General features: G+C 42.7%; 1 protein-coding gene across 1 annotated transcript; it reads right to left on the bottom strand.

The window, feature by feature from the left end:
- Nucleotides 1-1,816: 1,816 nt before the first annotated feature.
- On the bottom strand, nt 1,817-18,358 carry LOC137528112 (tumor necrosis factor-like). Its single transcript, XM_068249394.1, has 4 exons — nt 18,283-18,358; nt 12,508-12,538; nt 6,796-6,840; nt 1,817-3,521 (listed from the first exon to the last, which is right to left on the bottom strand). The coding sequence occupies exon 4, from the start codon at nt 3,505-3,507 to the stop codon at nt 3,103-3,105; it is 405 nt and encodes a 134-aa protein (XP_068105495.1). The 5' UTR covers nt 3,508-3,521; nt 6,796-6,840; nt 12,508-12,538; nt 18,283-18,358; the 3' UTR covers nt 1,817-3,102.
- Nucleotides 18,359-19,702: the final 1,344 nt, after the last annotated feature.

Below are 19,702 nucleotides of genomic sequence, written 5' to 3'. Positions count from 1 at the left end.
AATCCTCATCCAGGGCAAAGAATTGGTGTTATGTGGCAATGGCGCTTTGGATTTTTAACAGTCTCGTGCAGGGACGGATCTAGACCAAGTTGCCCCAAGTTGCGCCTGGGGCAAGGTCAGGTTTTGGCGCCTAAACTGCCATTCCCCATCCAAATGTTTCCGCCATTTTAAGAATTCAACAAACTGCGCCTGGGGCAAGAGACCCGCATGCCCCCCCCTAGATCCGTCCCTGGTCTCGTGGCAGCATTCTGTACTAGCTGCAGGTGGAGTAGGTGTTTATTTGGAAAGCCTGCCTAAGGCTAGAAACCCACTAGGAGCGATTTTCTGAGCAATTTGAAAACTCTTGCTAATATAATGCTATGGGTGTGATCCCACTTGAGCGATGTGATTTTATAAAAATCTCCAATAGCATTGCATTAGCAAGAGCTTTTTCAAATCGCTAGCGATTAGAAATCACCACTAGTGGGTTTCTAGCCTAAAGGGCATTGCAATAGCCCAGCCATGATGTGATGAAGGCGTGAACTAGGGTTGGAGGATCCTCTGAAGGAATGAGGTGCTTAATTTTTGCAATATTCCTTAGGTGAAGAAAGGAAGTGTTTCACTACCGCTGGAATTTTCTCTCGAAACTACTGATGGAGGCTAGAAAAACTGTTCAATGAAATATCAGGATATAAACAGCTCCTAGCTGGTAAAATGTCTCTGTTAGATTCAGAGTGTAGGCCCAGACCATTAAAAACATGTTTATCAACAAATATTGGATCTGGTTTTAAAAATAAGTAAATTTCAATAAGTTTATAGGCTTCATTTGCCTATTTAGGCCTAACGCGTTTATTCGCATCATTTCAAGTGAACTTATGCTTTGAATGTTATTCTGTGTTTTATGTGCTTTTTTTTTACATATATATATACGTTTTGGATAAATTTGATAAGCGCTGTAGGTGCATTTTTCACACATTTATACGCATTTTATACGCGGTCTATGAGCAAAAATTTTTTACAGTACTGATCATTGTATTAATGACAGTGATATACGTAATACTACAGTAATGTTTCTGTAATTTATATTCAGATTTATTTATTTTTTTAATTTATATAATCTTTTGTACAGGTTAATTTATATTATTTGTTTAAACAAAGAATGGTATTATGTATAAAGTGTATCTCTGTTTTTTATACATGATATGTCAATGGCATATTTGTTAAAATTTTGAAATTCCAATAAAAAATATTGAAAACTAAAAACATGTTTATGATTAGTTCTCTTTTAGTATGTTATGCATATTAATATTAAATTAGCACACATCCATTCGGAACATTTTATTAATTTAAATTTTATTCCAAAAATTCACACAAGTCCAAAGTTCAATAGACAAAAATAACAGCATAAATATACATAGACATTGTATTTGCAACATTTTTCTCCTTTCACTATTTAACAGAATTCCTCTAATAAGTACCATGAGAACGGTGTCCGTGACAAAGCTTGAACTTGCCTAAAATATCTGACTTGCCTAAAAATATTTTCCTTGCCGCCATGGCAACATTAATCATAAAAGTATAAATAAACTTTAAATATTATAACATAAATAATGATCTAGACTTACATCTGCTTTAAAAAAATAAAGTACTGAAAATATTTAAAAATACATTCAGAGATATTAGTGCATATACAATGTGTGGTGTATTTCTGAAAGTAGAGATAAAATAAATATATATATTTTTTTAATATGTTACATTTCTTCACATTTAGCTTATGAAAGATTATGTTCTTTATTTTTATTATACAAATAAAAAATTTAAACTCTATAAGGTGTCATTGAAATCATAAAATTAAAGGATATCCGAGGTGACGCAATAAGTCAGTTTTTACTAATCGGGGGCTTCTTCCAGCCTCTAGTCACGTGTGTCCCTCGCCGCAGCATCAATCCTCTGCTGGGTCTCGTGGCAGCCTGTGAAGGAGCCCGGTGATGTGGGAGCAAACACCCGAGCATACGCAGAAGGCGCCAACCCATTGGGGGTTGGTGATCCTTTGCAGGTTGCCACCAGGACCCAGGTGAAGACCAGAGTTGCAGCGAGGGACACACATGACTTCTAGGGGCTGGAAGAAGCCCAGGTAAGTAAAAATAGATTTATTGCATCGCCTCTGATATCCTTTAAAGAGAACCAGAGACGAAGCACCCTCATGTATTTTATTACATTTATCAGTGGGAACATGACAGTAAACACCTACCCTGCTTTTAGTTGTATTCTTCTCTGCCTAATCTGTCTGTTATCAGCTATGATAAGAATCCCCGACCGAGCATTCAGTCTAGGTTTGACCTGGAATCATTACAGCTGAGTCACTCTTCTGTGGAGTCTTTTCAAGCCCAAGCCTGCCCACTCCTGGCTCAGCTTTCCTGCTTTGCATACTTAGAGCTCTGATGACATGGGAGGGGCTGCTGCTGCCGAGAAAGAAGCTCTGAAACAGATAAGTGTATCTGTGTGCATTGTGCAGCCAGTCATTATCTACTGTATGCAGTTTAATTTCTATGAGAGACACTTACTACAGGCAGCCACACAGCATGCCAGAATAATAAAGTTGAAAGCACACAGATGATAGGCTGCAGCAGCCCTGCTTGTCTATAGTCTCATAGAGGGTAGACAGCACATCCAGAACAGCTTATAACCCGGAAGCAAGAGAGGTATGAGCCGGCAGCCATATTGGATTTTTCCTGGAGCAATAATGGATAAAAAACACAGAAAAAGGCACACCAGAGTGGCGAAATTATCAGGTAGAGCATTTATTCTTTACAAGCTATCAACTGATATGTTTATTTTGTGTGAATCGTTCATCTCTGGTTCCCTTTAAGAATAATATTTGTGATATTAAAATAGTAATAGTATTTTTTAAAATATTATACTATGTGTATACTATGGGCTTGATTCACAAAGCCGTGCTAACTGTTAGCACGCTGGTGAAAAGGTCATTATCACGCCTAAACTCAGTTTAGGCGTGATAAAATAAACTTGTGCGCAACGTTTTGCGCGTAAACTTTTACGTGCATAAACTTTTACGCACGCAACGCCATTAAACCCTATGCGACATTTCGTGCGCACCGGATGCTACCAAGCATACAGCCCAAAGTAGGTTTCTCCTCCTTTGCGTTTCATTATTACACAGTCCGAAGAATTGGTGACGGTGTACAGTTTATCCCCGCTATTCAGCATGAACAAGCCTCCCTCATAGATGGAGGTTGGTCCACCGGTCGAAATGGTCTTGTGTGCACTTAGCAGATTTATGTCTTCATTTTGTTTTATGGAAAACAGTTTCACTTGATGGGAGATGCGGGAGATGTGGGAAGGTTTTCGGTAAATGAATCTTGTACAATCAAACGTTGCTTGGGTGTAGACAAAATACAGGCCAGTTTGGTTGATAAGCACCTTCATATTCTCTTCCTCTTCTACTAAAGTGAGATCTCCCTGAATAAGGGTGTCGTCTCGGCCGTTCTTCCAAATCACATGGTCCATATTCTTTGGATCGGCTGGAAGGAAAAAAAATGCTTTTTAGGTTCAGATATAAAATATATTAAAAAAAACAAAACAGTAAACTCTAGGAAAGCTATGGCAAATTTAGACAAGATACAAAAGGATCACTGTACCAGCAAAGATCAGGATAGTTCGAGCCATGGGCCCATGTGCAATTCACTTTTTCTCCTGAGTTTTCTTCTAGGTGATATTTTCAAACTTGTCTATAAAAAGGCCTTTTAAATCACCAGCAAGCAAAAAAAGTAGTTAGAAAAATACTATCAAAATTATTTGTAGAATGTTCTTGCTTGCTTAGGTGAAAATATCACCTAGGAGAAAACAAAAAAAAATCCACCTAGGATGAAAAAGTAGCCATTTTCTGATAGGAAAGTGTTTTATAGTTGGAATTTCTTATCAGCGAGGGTCACGGTGTAGTCACTTCCTGTCAGGACTGAGTCAGCCACTTACATACCTGATATTTAACTCTTTCAGGCAGAGAAAGAAAAAAAAGGAACACAGCCTAGTTATTTATGTGCTAGGCACTGTACATACCCATGTCTATCTCATCTTGTCACATGTCACTTCGGGTATCTTTTAAGCACAATTTAAAAAGTCAACGCGTTTCTTGGGTCTCTGCTCGCTTCCTCAGGTCAATAAAGTGCCTTAAAGAGAACCCGAGGTGGGCAGATGATCGGCAGATGGGACACAGCGGCATGTTCTCTGCCTCATGACATGCTTATTTACACATTACAGCAGTACTAATTATTAGGAAGGAAATGTAACAAATAAGAAATAAAAGATGTGCTTAAATAAATTGGCCTGGACCACTTGCAAGCCTCTAAATAAATTGGCTGATAAAGGGTTAAACACTATTCAAATATAGCTGGCCCTTGCATTTAGCTTTTAAAAAAAAAATAGCTGGCAGTCTAAGGGTTAACAAAAGCAGTTCAGAATTGCAAGTGGAACTACTAGATGTGCAAACAATAAAACACTGTTGTTGTTGCTGACTTTTTGCACGAGGATTGAGGCGTTATTGCACTGATGAGGTCTGTGCAGAGCTCCTTGCGTGGGAGCTTCTCTCGCTTTGGAGCAGCCTACACCAAGTCAGCAACGAGAGCTTTAGAAGGTCACTGGCGATAGATGAGTATTATCTGCAGCTTTGCTCTACATTTTTAGGAAACTGTGACAGAGCAAAAGAAGGGGGAAGGTGCCAAAAAAATAACTCTCTCTCAGAGTATACTTTATAAAGTCCTAAATAAATAAATACATGAGGTATCTTACATCTCCAGATGATGAACCAACCCAGAAAAACATGGGTTTAGATCAGGTAAGGTTTATTTAAGCACATTTAAAAAAGACAATGGGTTTCTTCGGTCTCTGATCGCTTCCTCGGGTCAATAAAGTGCCTTAAAGAGACACTGAAGCGAAAAATAAAATATGATATAATAAATTGGTTGTGTACTATGAATAATTACTAGAAGGTTAGCAGCAAAGAAAATACTCTCATATTTTTATTTTCAGGTATATTGTGTGTTTTCTAACATTGCATCATTCTCTAATATGTGAAGGTTACACAACACTCTGCATTCAAAATGATTCTTTCTGAGCAGTCTGTGAACTAATGACCTCTCCTCTGGCAGATAAAAAGAAAACTGTTCACGTACAGTTGAGATAATAAAAGTCAGAAGACTGCCCTCTCCACGACTTTGAAAGTCGTAGAGATTAATGGCTTTTTTGCATAGAGATAACAACTGGAGTTTCTTAACTCTTACTGTACTGGAAACAATTACACTGATGTATCTGATCTTAATGTTTTATTTCTTAGCTGTGTTACACATACAAATCATAATATCATAATTTATTTTTTTCGCTTCAGTGTCTCTTTAAGGAATTCAGTTTGCAGCGTGGGCAGGCGTGCAGGCGTGGGCGGGCGTGCAGGCGTGGGCGGGCGCGCGGCGGGTGCACGTATGCACGCTGTAATGTGGCGGCAACAGACCCAGAGAGCCCGTTTTTAAATGGGCTTAGGCCACCTAGTATCACATCAATAAAGCAGTGTCACTTAAAAATAGCGAGCCAGAGTTACCTGGCTTCTGTGCTGGCTAGTCTGGCTTTCTACTGGGCTGGATGGCCTGCCGCCAGGTTATCTGGCATTTGCCCCATAGCATTCTCTGACCTTCTAGTGGACCCCTCCCATGTTCCCACGGGCCTCCCATTGAGGCACCACACCTCCCAGTCCCAGCATGCCCCCATAGAAGAACCACAGCTCCCTGCATGCCCCGATAAAGGCATCATAGCACCTAGCATGGAACAGCACCCAGTATGCCCACATAGAGGAACCAAAGCACCCAGCATACCCCTGATTGAAGCACCACAGCTCCCAGCATACTCGCCATTGAGGCACCACAGCTGACTCTTCTCCCTGGAGGACATCCGGGGCACCCCAGAATAGATCCGGGGCATGTGCTACTGATCATTGGGGCGAGCAACGCCCCTGGAATCGTCTCAGAGAGATTCAGGCTTTGCCTTTCCCCTTCCACTCTGAACTTATGGTCGGAATTTCAAGACAGGATTTTTGGCAATAGAAGCTTAACCACTTCTCTACCACAGTTTGTCCCCCCTTCAAAAACTCTTCCTTTTCATTCGGCAATAACTTTATCACTAATTATCAGACCGAAATGATCTATATATTAATATTTTGCAGGATAAAATCTTTCTTTGGGCAGTACTTTATGTGAAAAATTGTATTATTTTATATGCATTTCACAGGGAAGAAGAAGAAGAAGAAGAAGAAGAAGAAGAAGAAGAAGAAGAAAAACATTTTTAAAAAATCGTCATTTCTCAGTTTTCAGCCATTGTAGTTTACAAAATAAATTGTGCTATTGTAGATAAAACAGACACATTTTATTTGCCGATTTTTCCTGGTTATTACAATGTTTAAATGGTGCCCCTAGTACAATGTATGACGATAATATTTAATTTTGGGTTAGGGGTGAAGGAGTTAAAAAATAATAAAAATGTATTTAATTTTTCTATGCTAAGTGTGTAATGGTGAATTTGGAAGTAGTTTTACTTTTTGCCCACAAGATGGTGCTATATTAACTAAATTTTCTAAAAATAGAAAACACAACCAAGTGTTTACATGTGTTTACAGGTGTTTATAAACAGGGATGTAGAAAGTGTGGCAGAAGTTGCTAAGTGATTAATGTCAATGAAAATAGTAACATCAGATAAATAAGCTATTAGATTGTGCATTTTGATCTGTGGCTGGGGAACTGACATTGAGAGTCATACCTTCTAGGTGAGCGGCTGAACGGACCACCTCCAGAGATCTCGATGCTGTGAATGAAAGAAGAAAAGTTAGAAGCATTTCACCAACCTAGATGAACTTTGCAACTTACAGGGTCATTTGTTTGTGTTCTTAAAGGGTAATTGAAGTTACAACATCAGATCACCTCTCTTGGCTCCTTTGAGAACAGAAAAATAAGTCAAGCCTTACCTAAAATGTTCCTACAAAATATAAAGGCAATGGGGAATCTGGTGTCCTTCCATAGAGAATTAATGGGATGATGTTAAAATCAATTCCTAGCCTAGGTCATGTGACTCATGTCCTCTATCATTAGACAAGGGCAGATGGCCTTAGGGAAATGTTTGCTTATTATTATTATTATTGATTTATAAAGCGCCAACATATTCCGTGGCGCTGTACAAAGTAAGAAACAAACATGGGGTACATAATAATACAGACAATGGTGTACACTAATATACAAGGTACATAATTAGTGACAAAATACAAAGAATGATACAAAATACAAATTATAGAATTGGTAATGACAGTGATAAAATGAACATGATGAATAAAATGTATAATGGTTACTAAGACACAAAAGGGGGAGAGAGCCCTGCCCTTGCGAGCTTACAATCTAAAGGGAAGGGGGGATGGGGGGGGGACAGGAGGAGGGGTAGTATGCAGCAAATATATAGAGGCTTTGTATTTTAGGATACCTAGTAGGAGTGCAATTTGGTCTTAGTACAAAGGGAAGTGGCCTAAGGTAGAGCATATGCTTGTCGGAACAAGTGTCTTTTTAGAGAGCGTTTAAAGGTAACAAAGGTTGGCGAGTGACGGATGTGTTGTGGCAGAGTATTCCAGAGGAGGGGTGAAGCGCGTGCAAAGTCTTGTAAACGTAAACGTGAATGTGAGGAGTTGATTCTAGAGGAGGACAACAGAAGATCATGTGCCGATCTGAGATTGCGATTGGGTTTGTATCTGGAGATGCTTAAAGGGAAGGTTCAGGGACTAACTAAAAAAAATAAAAATCCATTTCCACTTACCTGGGGCTTCCTCCAGCCCGTGGCAGGCAGGAGGTGCCCTCGGCGCTGCTCCGCAGGCTCCCGGTGGTCTCCGGTGGCCGACCCGACCTGGCCAGGCCGGCGGCCAGGTCGGGCCTCTTCTGCGCTCCATGGTGCGTTTCACGCCGGCGCGCTGACGTCATCGGACGTCCTCCGGGTTGTACTGCGCAGGCTCAGTAGTTCTGAGCCTGCGCAGTACAACCCGGAGGATGTCCGATGACGTCAGCGCGCCGGCGTGGAACGCACCATGGAGCGCAGAAGAGGCCCGACCTGGCCGCCGGCCTGGCCAGGTCGGGTCGGCCACCGGAGACCACCGGGAGCCTGCGGAGCGGCGCCGAGGGCACCTCCTGCCTGCCACGGGCTGGAGGAAGCCCCAGGTAAGTGGAAATGGATTTTTATTTTTTTTAGATAGTCCCTGAACCTTCCCTTTAAAGCGGACTTGAACTCAGAATGTCCTCTCTGCTCTAAAAGATACACCACAGCATAATAACCTTTAAAGAAGAACATTTCTTTGTTACAGCTGATATAAGTCCTGCAATAAATCTGAAATGTATCTACTTCCTGCTTTTATGAAAGCAGACATGATGTTAGCATCCTGAGTTTACCAATGAGCTTATCTGCTGTGGCAGTAAGCTGTCACATGTGAGAGATCAAATTACAACTGGTGATAAGTCACAGAGGAGGGGGAATTAGACAGGCTAAACTCTCTAAATACACACAGGGGGAATTCCTCTATGTTTTCCTTCTGTCCTGTGCAAGAGTTCAGCTCTACTTTACAGGACAACTTAAGCAAGAGGGATATGGAAGTTTTCCTATTTACTTCCTTTTAAGCAATACCAGTGTCCTGGCTACCATGCTGACCCTCTGCTTGTAATACTTTTGGCCATAGACTTGGAACAAGCATGCAGATCAGATGTTTCTGACGGAAGTCCTACTAAATCTAGTTGGCCTTCAGTTGCAAGCTGCATGCTTGCCTCAGATGTGTGATCCAGACACTACTGCAGCCAAAGAGATCAGCAGAACTGCTAGGCAACTGCTATGGTTTAAAAGGAAGTAAATATGGCAACCTCCATATCCCTCTCAGTTCATACTTTTAGCCACAGCCCCTGAACAGGCATATGCAGATCGATTGTTTCTGGCATTATTGTCAGATCTTACAAGATTAGCTGCATGCTTGTTTCTGGTGATATGCAGACACTACTGCAGCCAAATAGATCAGCAGGGCTGCCAGGTAACTGGTATTGTTTAAAAGGAAATGTAGCCTCCATATAACTCTCACTTAACTTGTCCTTTAAACGGAGGCTGTAAGCCATAACTCCCAACTGTCCCTCTTTTGGAGGGACAGTCCCTCTTTGGGAGCCCTGTCCCTCTGTCCCTCTTTGTTTGTCCCTCCTTCAGGACTTTGTCCCTCTTTCTATGTAAATATATATATTTATCCACTAAAAAATGTGTTTGATTGACTCTAAACTTTATTCCCATCCTTTAAATTGATATATTACTAATTTACAAATGTGAATATGAAGGAAAATGAACCAGGATAGAAAGGACCAGTGTGGTCTGAGTTATAAAACAACATATTTTTCTTATGAAATCTTTATGGTATGTGTGACTAGGGTTGTGACGGGGCGTAGTCAGAGGTGTGGCAGGGGCGTGGCTTAAGTGTCCTTTCTCATCTCAAAAAGTTTGGAGGTATGTAAACCACTTCCCAATCTTCTAAGACAAGCAATTTAGGAACAGCTTATCATGCTATTCTGGCAAGGCTGGTAAAATTCCACTGCACTTACATTTATCATTTAAAGGGAATATATTATCATTTAACTTTGTACATTTATAGATTGAGCTAAACAAGACGAATAACCTTTATATTGTGCTTTCTCCTGGAGGACTCAAAGCCCTTAAAGGGGAACTTCAGCCTAAACAAACATACTGTCATTAAGTTACCTTAGCTACATTAATTAAAATAGATAGGTAATATAATCTCTTACCCAACCGGTTTTAAAAGAACAGTCAAATGTTTGTGATTTCATGGGGGCAGCTATTTTGTTCATGGGGCAGCCATCTTTTTGGTTGAAAGGATGAAACAGGGGGCATGAGACACAGTTCCAACTATCGTGTGTCCTGATCACCCCTCCCAGCTGCACACGCTAGGCTTCAAATCTCAAATTTAAAAAAAAAAAAATTGCACCAAAACAGCAGAACGAAAACAACAGTATCAGAAATCCCATCATGCTTTGCACAGCATCAGGGGAAAAATACCCGGGCAGTTTTCTTCTGTGCAGATAAAAATGAGGCTTGGCGAAGAAAAACAAAGTTCTGATGCTGTGAAACTGTTAAAGAAACACCAGGCCTTTTCAGTGCTGCTGAATAGATTTTTAGTCTGGAGGCTCACTTTAAGGGCTGCAGCCCGCTCCATGGGCAACCTGGGGCATTAGGGAGCACCTGGCTTTTAAAACCCTTCAGCACTTTATTTGGCCTGCCCTGAGGAGGTGGGCGGAGACCCACAAAATGTGTTGCCTGCTGTACTTATTAAAAAATGAATTATATTTCTATATATATGATTTTGTCGTTATTTGTTGTTATTAAAGGACATCCAAGGTGAAAATAAACTGATGAGATAAACAATTGTATCTATCTTACATCTCTTAAAAATGACTTCTTTAGATATCCCCCAGTTTTATTTTAAATTTAAATCTAGTTTTTAAGTTTTTACTGTTTCAGTATCTCTGCTGAATGACACCTTCATGGAGTATGCCAGAGCTTAAATCTGTGAATTATTGACTATTTTTAGCTCTTTCCTGCTCTCAGAAACCATTTACTGACAGGAAAGTGTTTTATGGCTGTAATTACTTATCAGTGTGGGTTATGCTATAGTTTGACCCGGTCCCGACCCGGACAGAAACTGTCACTTACATGCCTGATGTTTAACTCCTTCAGACAGAGAAAGAAGAAAAGGAACACAGCATAGTTATTTGTGTGCTAGGCACTGTACATATCCATGTCTATCTCATCATGTCACATGTCACCTCGGGTATCCTTTAACCACTTGCCGACCGCACGCTTATACCGTGCGTCGGCAAAGTGGCAGCTGCAGGACCAGCGACGCAGTACTGCGTCGCCAGCTGCAGGCTGATTAATTAGGAAGCAGCCGCTCGCGCGAGCGGCTGCTTCCTGTCAAATCACGGCGGGGGGCTCCGTGAATAGCCTGCGGGCCGCCGATGGCGGCTCGCAGGCTAAATGTAAACACAAGCGGAAATAATCCGCTTTGTTTACATTGTACGGCGCTGTAAGGCAGATCGGCGATCCCCGGCCAATCAGCGGCCGGGGATCGCCTCCATGTGACAGGGGACGTCCTGTCACTGGCTGCACAGGACGGATAGCGTCCTGTGCAGCCCGGATCACCGGGAGGGAGAGGTAGGAGAGGGAGGGGGGTGAATGTCGCAGCGGAGGGGGGCTTTGAGGTGCCCCCCCCCGCAACTAGCCTGCACGCAGGAGCGATCAGACCCCCCCTGCACATCATCCCCATAGGGGGGAAAAAAGGGGGGCGATCTGATCGCTCTGCGTGCCCTCTGATCTGTGCTGGGGGCTGCAGAGCCCACCCAGCACAGATCCCTTCAAACAGCGTTGGTCCTTAAGGGGGAAACAGTAAATTCGGGCGCCTGAGGCTAGTGGACAAATCGGGCGCCGCCATTCACTTCTATAATAAATATCATTTAATGGGCGCCCGGTAGGAAAAAAGGGCGCCGGAGAAAACTAACGTTTTAAAAGCGGCGCCCGGAGACTTAATGTTTTATTACTGTTTCTCATGATTACACATTATTTAATGATTTATACATGTTTAAATATTATTTTTAAACGAAAACCAGTACAATATTTTTCCCAAACATTATTTTTAAACGAAAAACATTACTTTTTTTTTTTTTTTTTTTTACATTATTTTTAAACGAAAAAAATTACAGGGGGGGTCTTAGGTTTAGGCACCAACAGGGGGGTCTTAGGTTTAGGCACCAACAGGGGGGTCTTAGGTTTAGGCACTAACAGGGGGGTCTTAGGTTTAGGCACTAACAGGGGGTCTTAGGTTTAGGCACCAACAGGGGGGTCTTAGGTTTAGGCACCAACAGGGGGGTCTTAGGTTTAGGCACTAACAGGGGGGTCTTAGGTTTAGGCACCAACAGGGGGGTCTTAGGTTTAGGCACCAACAGGGGGGGTCTTAGGTTTAGGCATCAACAGGGGGGTCTAGGGGTTAGGGGTAGGTACAGGGAGGGTTACTTAGTAATTTTTTTTTAAACGTTATTATGCGGTTCATTATTTAAACGAAAGATTAACGTTTTTACAATTGCCGATTTAATACACATTATTTAATGATTTATAACGTTTAAAAACATTACTTTTAAACGAAATACATTTTTAAACGTAATCCATGTTTATCGTTAAAAACCCGGCGCCCTTTTTTCCCATCGCCCCTTTTTAACGTACGCCCTTAAGGGGGGTTAAAGGGTGGGTCCTCAAGTGGTTAAAGTAAGTCAACTCTAAAGCCAGTTATGTATTTTCTGTGTTTTTAGAATTAATCTTCAATAACCTTCAACTCAAATTCTCCCAAACAATGAAACCAGATCTATAGTAGAAGAATATGTATAATATGTAGTAAGATGAACATACCTCGTTTTGGTGGCCTGTGCTTTCCTGATCTCTGTGAAGAGAATTACATTTACAATAAATATGAATGCTACATTATATATGAAAAAATAAAATAGACAAAGGTATCTCAACTACACCTAAAATACCAATAATAGCAAAAATCAGCACAACACATGCAAATGCAGCCAGAGGACTCCAAGCCGGTCCCACACACCAAATCAATGGAAGCAGGCAAAGTCAAACACTCGCATGCATTTGGAGGCTGCTGCATTGCGTCAGGGACACATGTCAAAGCACCATTTGCTCAGTCCAGCACTAGTGTTTTCCGGATCATGAACGATTCGGATCTTTGATCCGAATCTCTTTTGTGAGTCGAATCATCCGGATCATCAAAATGAATGATTCGGTTCGCAAAGGGGGTGGAGCCAGGAGCGGCACGCCCCCCTCTCGGCGGGCAGGGGGGTCCTGGAAGCAGAGCAGAGATGGATCGCTCAGTTGGAGGGGAGCCAGCCTTGCACAGGGACAGGTAGAGAAGAGAGGGGACATGGGTGCCACTGCCAGATATGTAGAGCACACGTACTGGCTGTAATGTGCTGCTCATTATAGGCTGTCTGTTCCGTAGTTGTGCACAGTGAACAAATGGGAAACTGTTGGCTCAGAAGCGCAGCTCAGTAACTTTGCAGACAGCGTGCTGGGCTAGAATGACAGGGCAGGCACTGTGATTGCAGCGCAATATGATCCTCCTGCACTCTGCCCTAAACAGCTGCACTTAACTTTGGGGAATTGGGGAATGCTTTCTTTCACTGTGCGACGTTTGCATTCAAAGTATACAGATGAACATATAGGTGAAATATATCTAAAGCATATGATTGCAACATGTGGGTAATGTGTGCAAAAAAAACATTTCTGCTCTCTGCTCACCCCTCTTCGTCCTCCTCCTCCCTTCTCTGTCCACTCCCTACCCTTCTCTGTCTGTCTACCCCCCTCCCCTTCTCTGTTCACTGCAGGGAAAGTCCTGTCCTGCTAGTCATTTCACCCCCCCGAATGCTTCCCTAGTAAAATGATTCCAGATTTGGATCAAAGATCTGGATCTTTTCAATGATCCGATTCGAATCATCTGAATCATTGAAAAGATCTGGACTTCCCATCTCTATCCAGCACCCCAGGGGCGCACTACTCAGCTGAAATCTTCAACTGATTAGAATGTCGAATATGGGTGGGGAAGTGGAAGTTATCCTCCCTAGGAACGCCCCTGATCACGCCCACGTGTACCGCCGTAATTTAATGACCTATGAAAAAAACTCTCACAGCATAACTCATCTACTCTGGGTTCCCTTCGATGTCTTTATTTCCCTGTCAGCTTTCCCGTTCTTCCTCCGTGTCCACTGGTATGTGCTGGCATTTTCACTGCTATGGCGCTGACCCGGAGCTAACCTGGGAGTACTTCCAGGTCATCGCAATAGCATTGAAAATGCTGGCACATATAAGAGGACACAGCAGCGGAATGGGAGAGCTGATAGGGTGGAAAAGACAGCGAAGGGAATCCGGAGTAGGTGAGTTATGCGGTGGGGTTTGGTCATTAAATTACAGTACAATAAGATCTCATGTTTTGATATGTTGGTTGTGTCCATTGTACGTCGCAGCAAGGGAATGTAAAGTTCTGTCCAGCACAACTTTTTCGGACACCTGATGGAAGTTGGGCATAGATAGTATGCTATAGACCTCAGCATGTTGGTAACAGAATTAAACTGGTTTGGGTGGAACGAGGCTCTTAATTCTGTCTCTAAATAGTGATCAGTGACCAGCACTTGTTCCCTTCCAGTTTTGGATGAGTATGGAAATGATGCATTCGAGGCGAAAGACAGAGTGCCCAATTCACCTTTTCAGACCTGGAGAGAGGGGCATATCTGGGACTTGTGTTGGTTCTCAGATTCAGATTCCTGCATTCGGAAACCCAGATCACGCCCAACACCGCACATCAGCAACCCAGCTAGTGGACATGTTTACGGGGAGGTCACTCACGCTGTACTTCAAGTGACCTTAATGCCTCCTCCTTTTGGCTCGGAAGAGGGAAGCATCGGAGTCATGTGAAGCACGATGTGGATCTCAACCCATTGGCCCTGTCCACCAGCTTGGGTGCTGAAGTGCGGTAATGGTGTAATTCAGGTTTCTGAATGAAGCACGGGAGATGGTTAGGGTAAGCCATCGGCAGGAGGGATGATTAGGGTTAGGCATTAGAGGGGGAGTGATTAGGGTTAGATATCGGAGTTTGTGGTTAGGGTTGGGTATTGGAGGGTGAGGGGGTTAGAGTTAGGTATCAGAGGGGGAGTGGTTAGGGTTAGATATCGGAGTTCGTGGTTAGGGTTAGGTATTGGAGGGTGAGGGGGTTAGAGTTGGGTATCAGAGGTGGAGTGGTTAGGGTTAGATATTGGAGGAGGTGGTTAGTGTTAAGCATCGGAGGGTGGGGAGGTTAGGGTTAGATATTGGAGGGGGTGGATAGAGTTAGGCATCGGAGGGTGGGGGTTAGGGTTAGATATTGGAGGGGGTGGATAGAGTTAGGCATCGGAGGGTGGGGAGGTTAGATATTGGAGGGGGGGATAGAGTTAGGCATCGGAGGGTGGGGGGTTAGGGTTAGATATTGGAATGGGGTGCATAGAGTTAGGCATTGGAGGGTGGGATGTTAGGGTGAGATATTGGAATGGGGTGCATAGAGTTAGGCATCGGAGGGAGGGGGTTAGGATTAGGCATTGCAGGGGGGTTGGTTAGACAAAAGACTGAAATCAGTACTCAGTGCAGACTGCTTTATTTCCTAAAACTGCGTAATTGCAATCCAATAAAAGACTAAGTACAAACACTCACATGCGGTTCCCCGCAGTCTGCGCTGAGTGCTGCTCTCTGCCTTCTATATGATCTCCGATATCGTTTGCTGAGCCTCTGGGAGGGATGTCCCTGTGAAGTTTGGATGACCGTGACTAAGAAAGCTCTTTCATATTCTGCAGAACTGAAATTTCCGCATTTCCGATCGGAATTCGCAAATCGGAAAACGGATATTGGAAAATGAAAATCGGAAATTGGAATTTTGCGGAAATACGATTTACTGCAACTCTGTAATTTTAGCCCAATCACAGAACTCGGAAGCGCTGGACCAATCACAAGACTGATTTTCCATTTTTTCCGATTTCCGTTTTTCAATTATTTTTCATCCTCTGATACAAAAAATGTCTAATAAAATACTGCTCATCGGAAAATCGGGAAAATCGGAATTTCCACGGAATCGGAAATGGGCATTCCAACCATCCCTAACTGTGACCATCATTGGGAGTGTTCCGAGCCTTTATGCAACCTTCCAATGTGGGTTGTATCCATTTGGTAAGCCTTCATTTCCCATAGAGGGGATGGTGGACACGTGTTAGAACATCTTCAGTGTATCACAGGGTGAACTGTCATCAACTGATTCTGGACCGCATTGGTTGAAGTCTACATCCTGTCTGTGGCTGCTTACTTCTAACAGTGTGTACATTTCAACATGCGTGTTCCCGCCGCTCTGCCCTGCTGCAGCTCACTAGCCCTGCTGTCGTTATGACGGCAAAGATCTGTGAGACGGTCAGGAGCTGATTTCATTGGCTCCTGACCCCGTCATCAATGTGAGTCAATCGGCTCACATTGATCACAGGGTCAGGAGTCAATAAAATTAGCTTCTGACCGGCTCACAGAGCTCTCCCGTCATAGAGATGGGCTGAGGTGATGGGTGCGCAGGGTGATCGGCAGTAGTGGTGGATCCGTGCGGCGTGATGTCAGCAAACACTGGTATTTAGTACCAGCGGTCTCTGGTCCATAAGGGGCCAGAGACCGCTGGTACCGAAGTAGTTAACTACAACCACCTTCTGAGTGGATAGACCTGCGCTGTGTTCTAATCTACTGTTTAAAACCGTATAGCTTTTCCCTGCGCATATCAGCTTTTCTTTACAGGTAAGGCTACTCTGTTTGTTTGACGACGATCATAAAATGATCAGGAAGGCACTTTATGGAAACGGATGTAAAAACAGAATGAAGACACAAACAAGTGTTGGTTAAACATGCATTATGATGCCCTTCACGCCTTCCTGCTAATGCCCCACACGCCCAACGGTAATGGGATTTTCCGCTAATTTACTTTTGCGTGTTTAACTTTTATGTTGGTAACACATCCAATTACTGCATTGCTTGAGAACTGCTCAAGTTAAAACGGATTTTATTAACACACTAATGAGTGCTAAGTAATGTGATTTCCTTTAGCTGCATCAGCAGCCCTCTTCGGTTGCTGTTAATTATTCTGCAACAGATTACATAACATTAGAGAATGATTAGAAGGGGATTAAAGCCCAACTCCGGGGCAAGCGTAAACACAGGACGGGCCCTATTTACCTAGGCATCGCTAGTGATCCCAGAGAGTCCCCAGCGGTGACGAGCGAAAAACGCCAATATTCTTTTCATATCAATTTTCGCAAACATAATGTTAAATTCGATCTCTGAGCGAAAATGCCATCGAAAATAACTTTTGATGTTTTTTACGCTTTTCTCATTTCCAGATAAAAATTGTGGCGGTAAAATTGTAGTTTTCTGTGTTTTTGTGCTTTTTGCAGTAAACACAGTTTTCCGCACAGTTGTCCAAAACATGTCACTTCTGTCAGATTTCTACTACCTGCTGTAAGTGACAGCAACATAGGAGAAAAGTAATTTATGGCTCATTTTACTCTGGAAAAACATACTTCTTATTTGTCTATGTTTGCGCATATTTTACATTTTACAATTTTTCTTAAAGGGACACTATCATGAAAAATGGTAAAATACATGCAAATACATACATATAAGATATACCTTTCAGAGATTGCAGATTTCTCACATTTTTTCTGCTTACCATAAATGGCAGTACAGATAGCAAAGAAGTCATTTATGATGCATTTCACTTTAAAATAAATGATTGCAAATCTATCTTTTTAAACAATATCAGTTGCCTGGCTGTCCTGCTGATCCCCATTCCTCTGATACTTGCAGCCATAGACCCGGAACAAGCATGCAGAACACATGTTTCTGACTGAAGCCTGGATTAACCACATGCTTGTTTCAGGTGTGTGATTCAGACATTACTGATTCCAGAAAGATCATCAGGACTGCCAGGCAACTGGTATTGTTTAAAAGGAAATAAATATGGCAGTCTCCGTATATCTCTTACTTCAGGTTATTTAAAAGAAAAAAAACTTTACTTCCTTTAACGGCCATGCAAAATGCCTTATTTGTTTATATTCTTTTTTTTTTAGTTATTTGGTTTTTTTAAATTACTCTTATGCCTTTATTTACATTAAGAATATATTAATCATTACTATTTAAAAATTTGTTTGGAGTTAAATGCTTTACTGCTTTGTTACTTTACTTGCTTTACTTCAGGGGTGTAACAATAGACCCTGCAAGGGATGCAGTCGCAGGAGGGCCCAGAAGCCACAGGGAGCCCGTCCTGAGAGACTGACAACTGAGGGCAAGGAGAGAAAAAACTTTCTGCCCTCTGCACAATTGTTCTAATGACTGCATCTGCTCAGCCACTGATAGCAAATCATACAAAGTTTTGTAGACAAATATTTGTAGATAGTCCTTATTCAGCGTGCAGGGGGAGGGGACCCCATCTAAAGTTTTGCAGGGTGGCCATTTGATTTCTAGTTACACCCCTTCTTTACTTGCTTTACTACTGTGTTGTATATTTTCTAATATAACAGAAAATATATTAACTATACTAAAACACTGTGCAACAGAAGAAGAGCTTACCTTAGTCGGAGAACCAGCAGCAACTAAACCCAGTAGGCATAGCACTAGCAGGACTCGTGCCAGGCTCTGGAAGCCACAGTGGGTTCTGGGTAATGTCTCAGCCATAGTTCCTCTGAGATGCAAGCCACAGTGCACAGTGCAGGATGTGAGAGACAGCAATGGCTAGAAGGGTGCCGGTGACCTGTCTTATAGACACGACTTGACAGCGCAGGTGGGAGGGAAGAGAGTGCTTGAAGTAAAGGGGAAACCCACAAAGAAAGGTATTAGCTGCAGGAAACTGTGACGGAGCAAGCTGAAAAACTCCACCATCGCGCACACACGGAGAGGCTGATGCTGATTCTTACATCGGGGGTCCCCGGTCTTTAAAAAAAAAACGAATGCCGTTCTCTGTGTGTCCGCATACAATCTTGGCTGTCTTGGGCACTTAAGTTCCTCTTTGTGGTGTTTAACACTCCATAAATAGCAATAGTCACTGTGTGATTAACTCTTTTCTAAACTTATAGTTTGTTTTATTGATGTACAGTAGCTTCTGTGCCACTTTCACAAACAACAACTAGAATACGGTCCCTTAGTCCAAGGGACTGTCCCGCAGCTTTAACCTTTACTTCTGGAATTCCCTTGCTTGCTTGGTAAAAGGTGGATCATCATATTTTAAAGGCAAGCTCCAGGGAAACAAAATATTTTTGGACAACGTGAAAATGGCAATGGGCTCTTCAGTGGTGTAACTAAAACTCATGGGGCCCCCCCCAGAGAAACTTTGATAGGCCCACCCAATGTTCACACCCCTTCCCTTGCTTCCCTTTGGTGCTCTTCATGGCCTTGAGGTCCATCTCACAAGGGTCATAAAACAAGTGTGGCCATCATGATCTTCACACCCATAACAAATGTAGCCACAAAAACACCTGATCTGAAGTATAGTCCCCTGTATCGGAGGAAGGGAAGGTTAGTAGTTGCCCCCCCACAGCTCTGGTCTCTCCTGTGATCACAGGGGCTGCTCCCCTCTAGTTAGGCCCCAGGACCTCTTGGAATACTGGCATACAAAGGTCGATAACGGCCTGATATAACCAACCAAGATCTTAAGTGAGGGCTCTGCAGGAAGATAGGGTACCCTTTAAAGCAAACCTTAAGTAGAGGCACTTGGCACAGAACTGGACGGCATTTGTTATACACTCCCACCTGACTGATGAAGCGGCATCATACCTGCGAAACGCGTTACAAACCGAGGAGTGTATCAATAAATCTCAATTGTTAAACATAAAAGCGTTTGTCTAATGTCCTTTGGAGTAGGTAAGTCCACCACTGCAACTCCCTAATTTTAAAAGTTTTAGCTTATTTTATATTTCTGGCCCCTCTGTTCTCTCGCATACTGAAGTAGAAGAAAGGCTCTGGATACCACAGAGACTTCCTTGTCCTCGGTTCG

Source organism: Hyperolius riggenbachi, chromosome 8 (genome assembly GCF_040937935.1).
Source record: "Hyperolius riggenbachi isolate aHypRig1 chromosome 8, aHypRig1.pri, whole genome shotgun sequence".
NCBI classification, from domain to species: domain Eukaryota; kingdom Metazoa; phylum Chordata; class Amphibia; order Anura; family Hyperoliidae; genus Hyperolius; species Hyperolius riggenbachi.
This window is presented reverse-complemented; position numbering and strand designations above follow the sequence as displayed.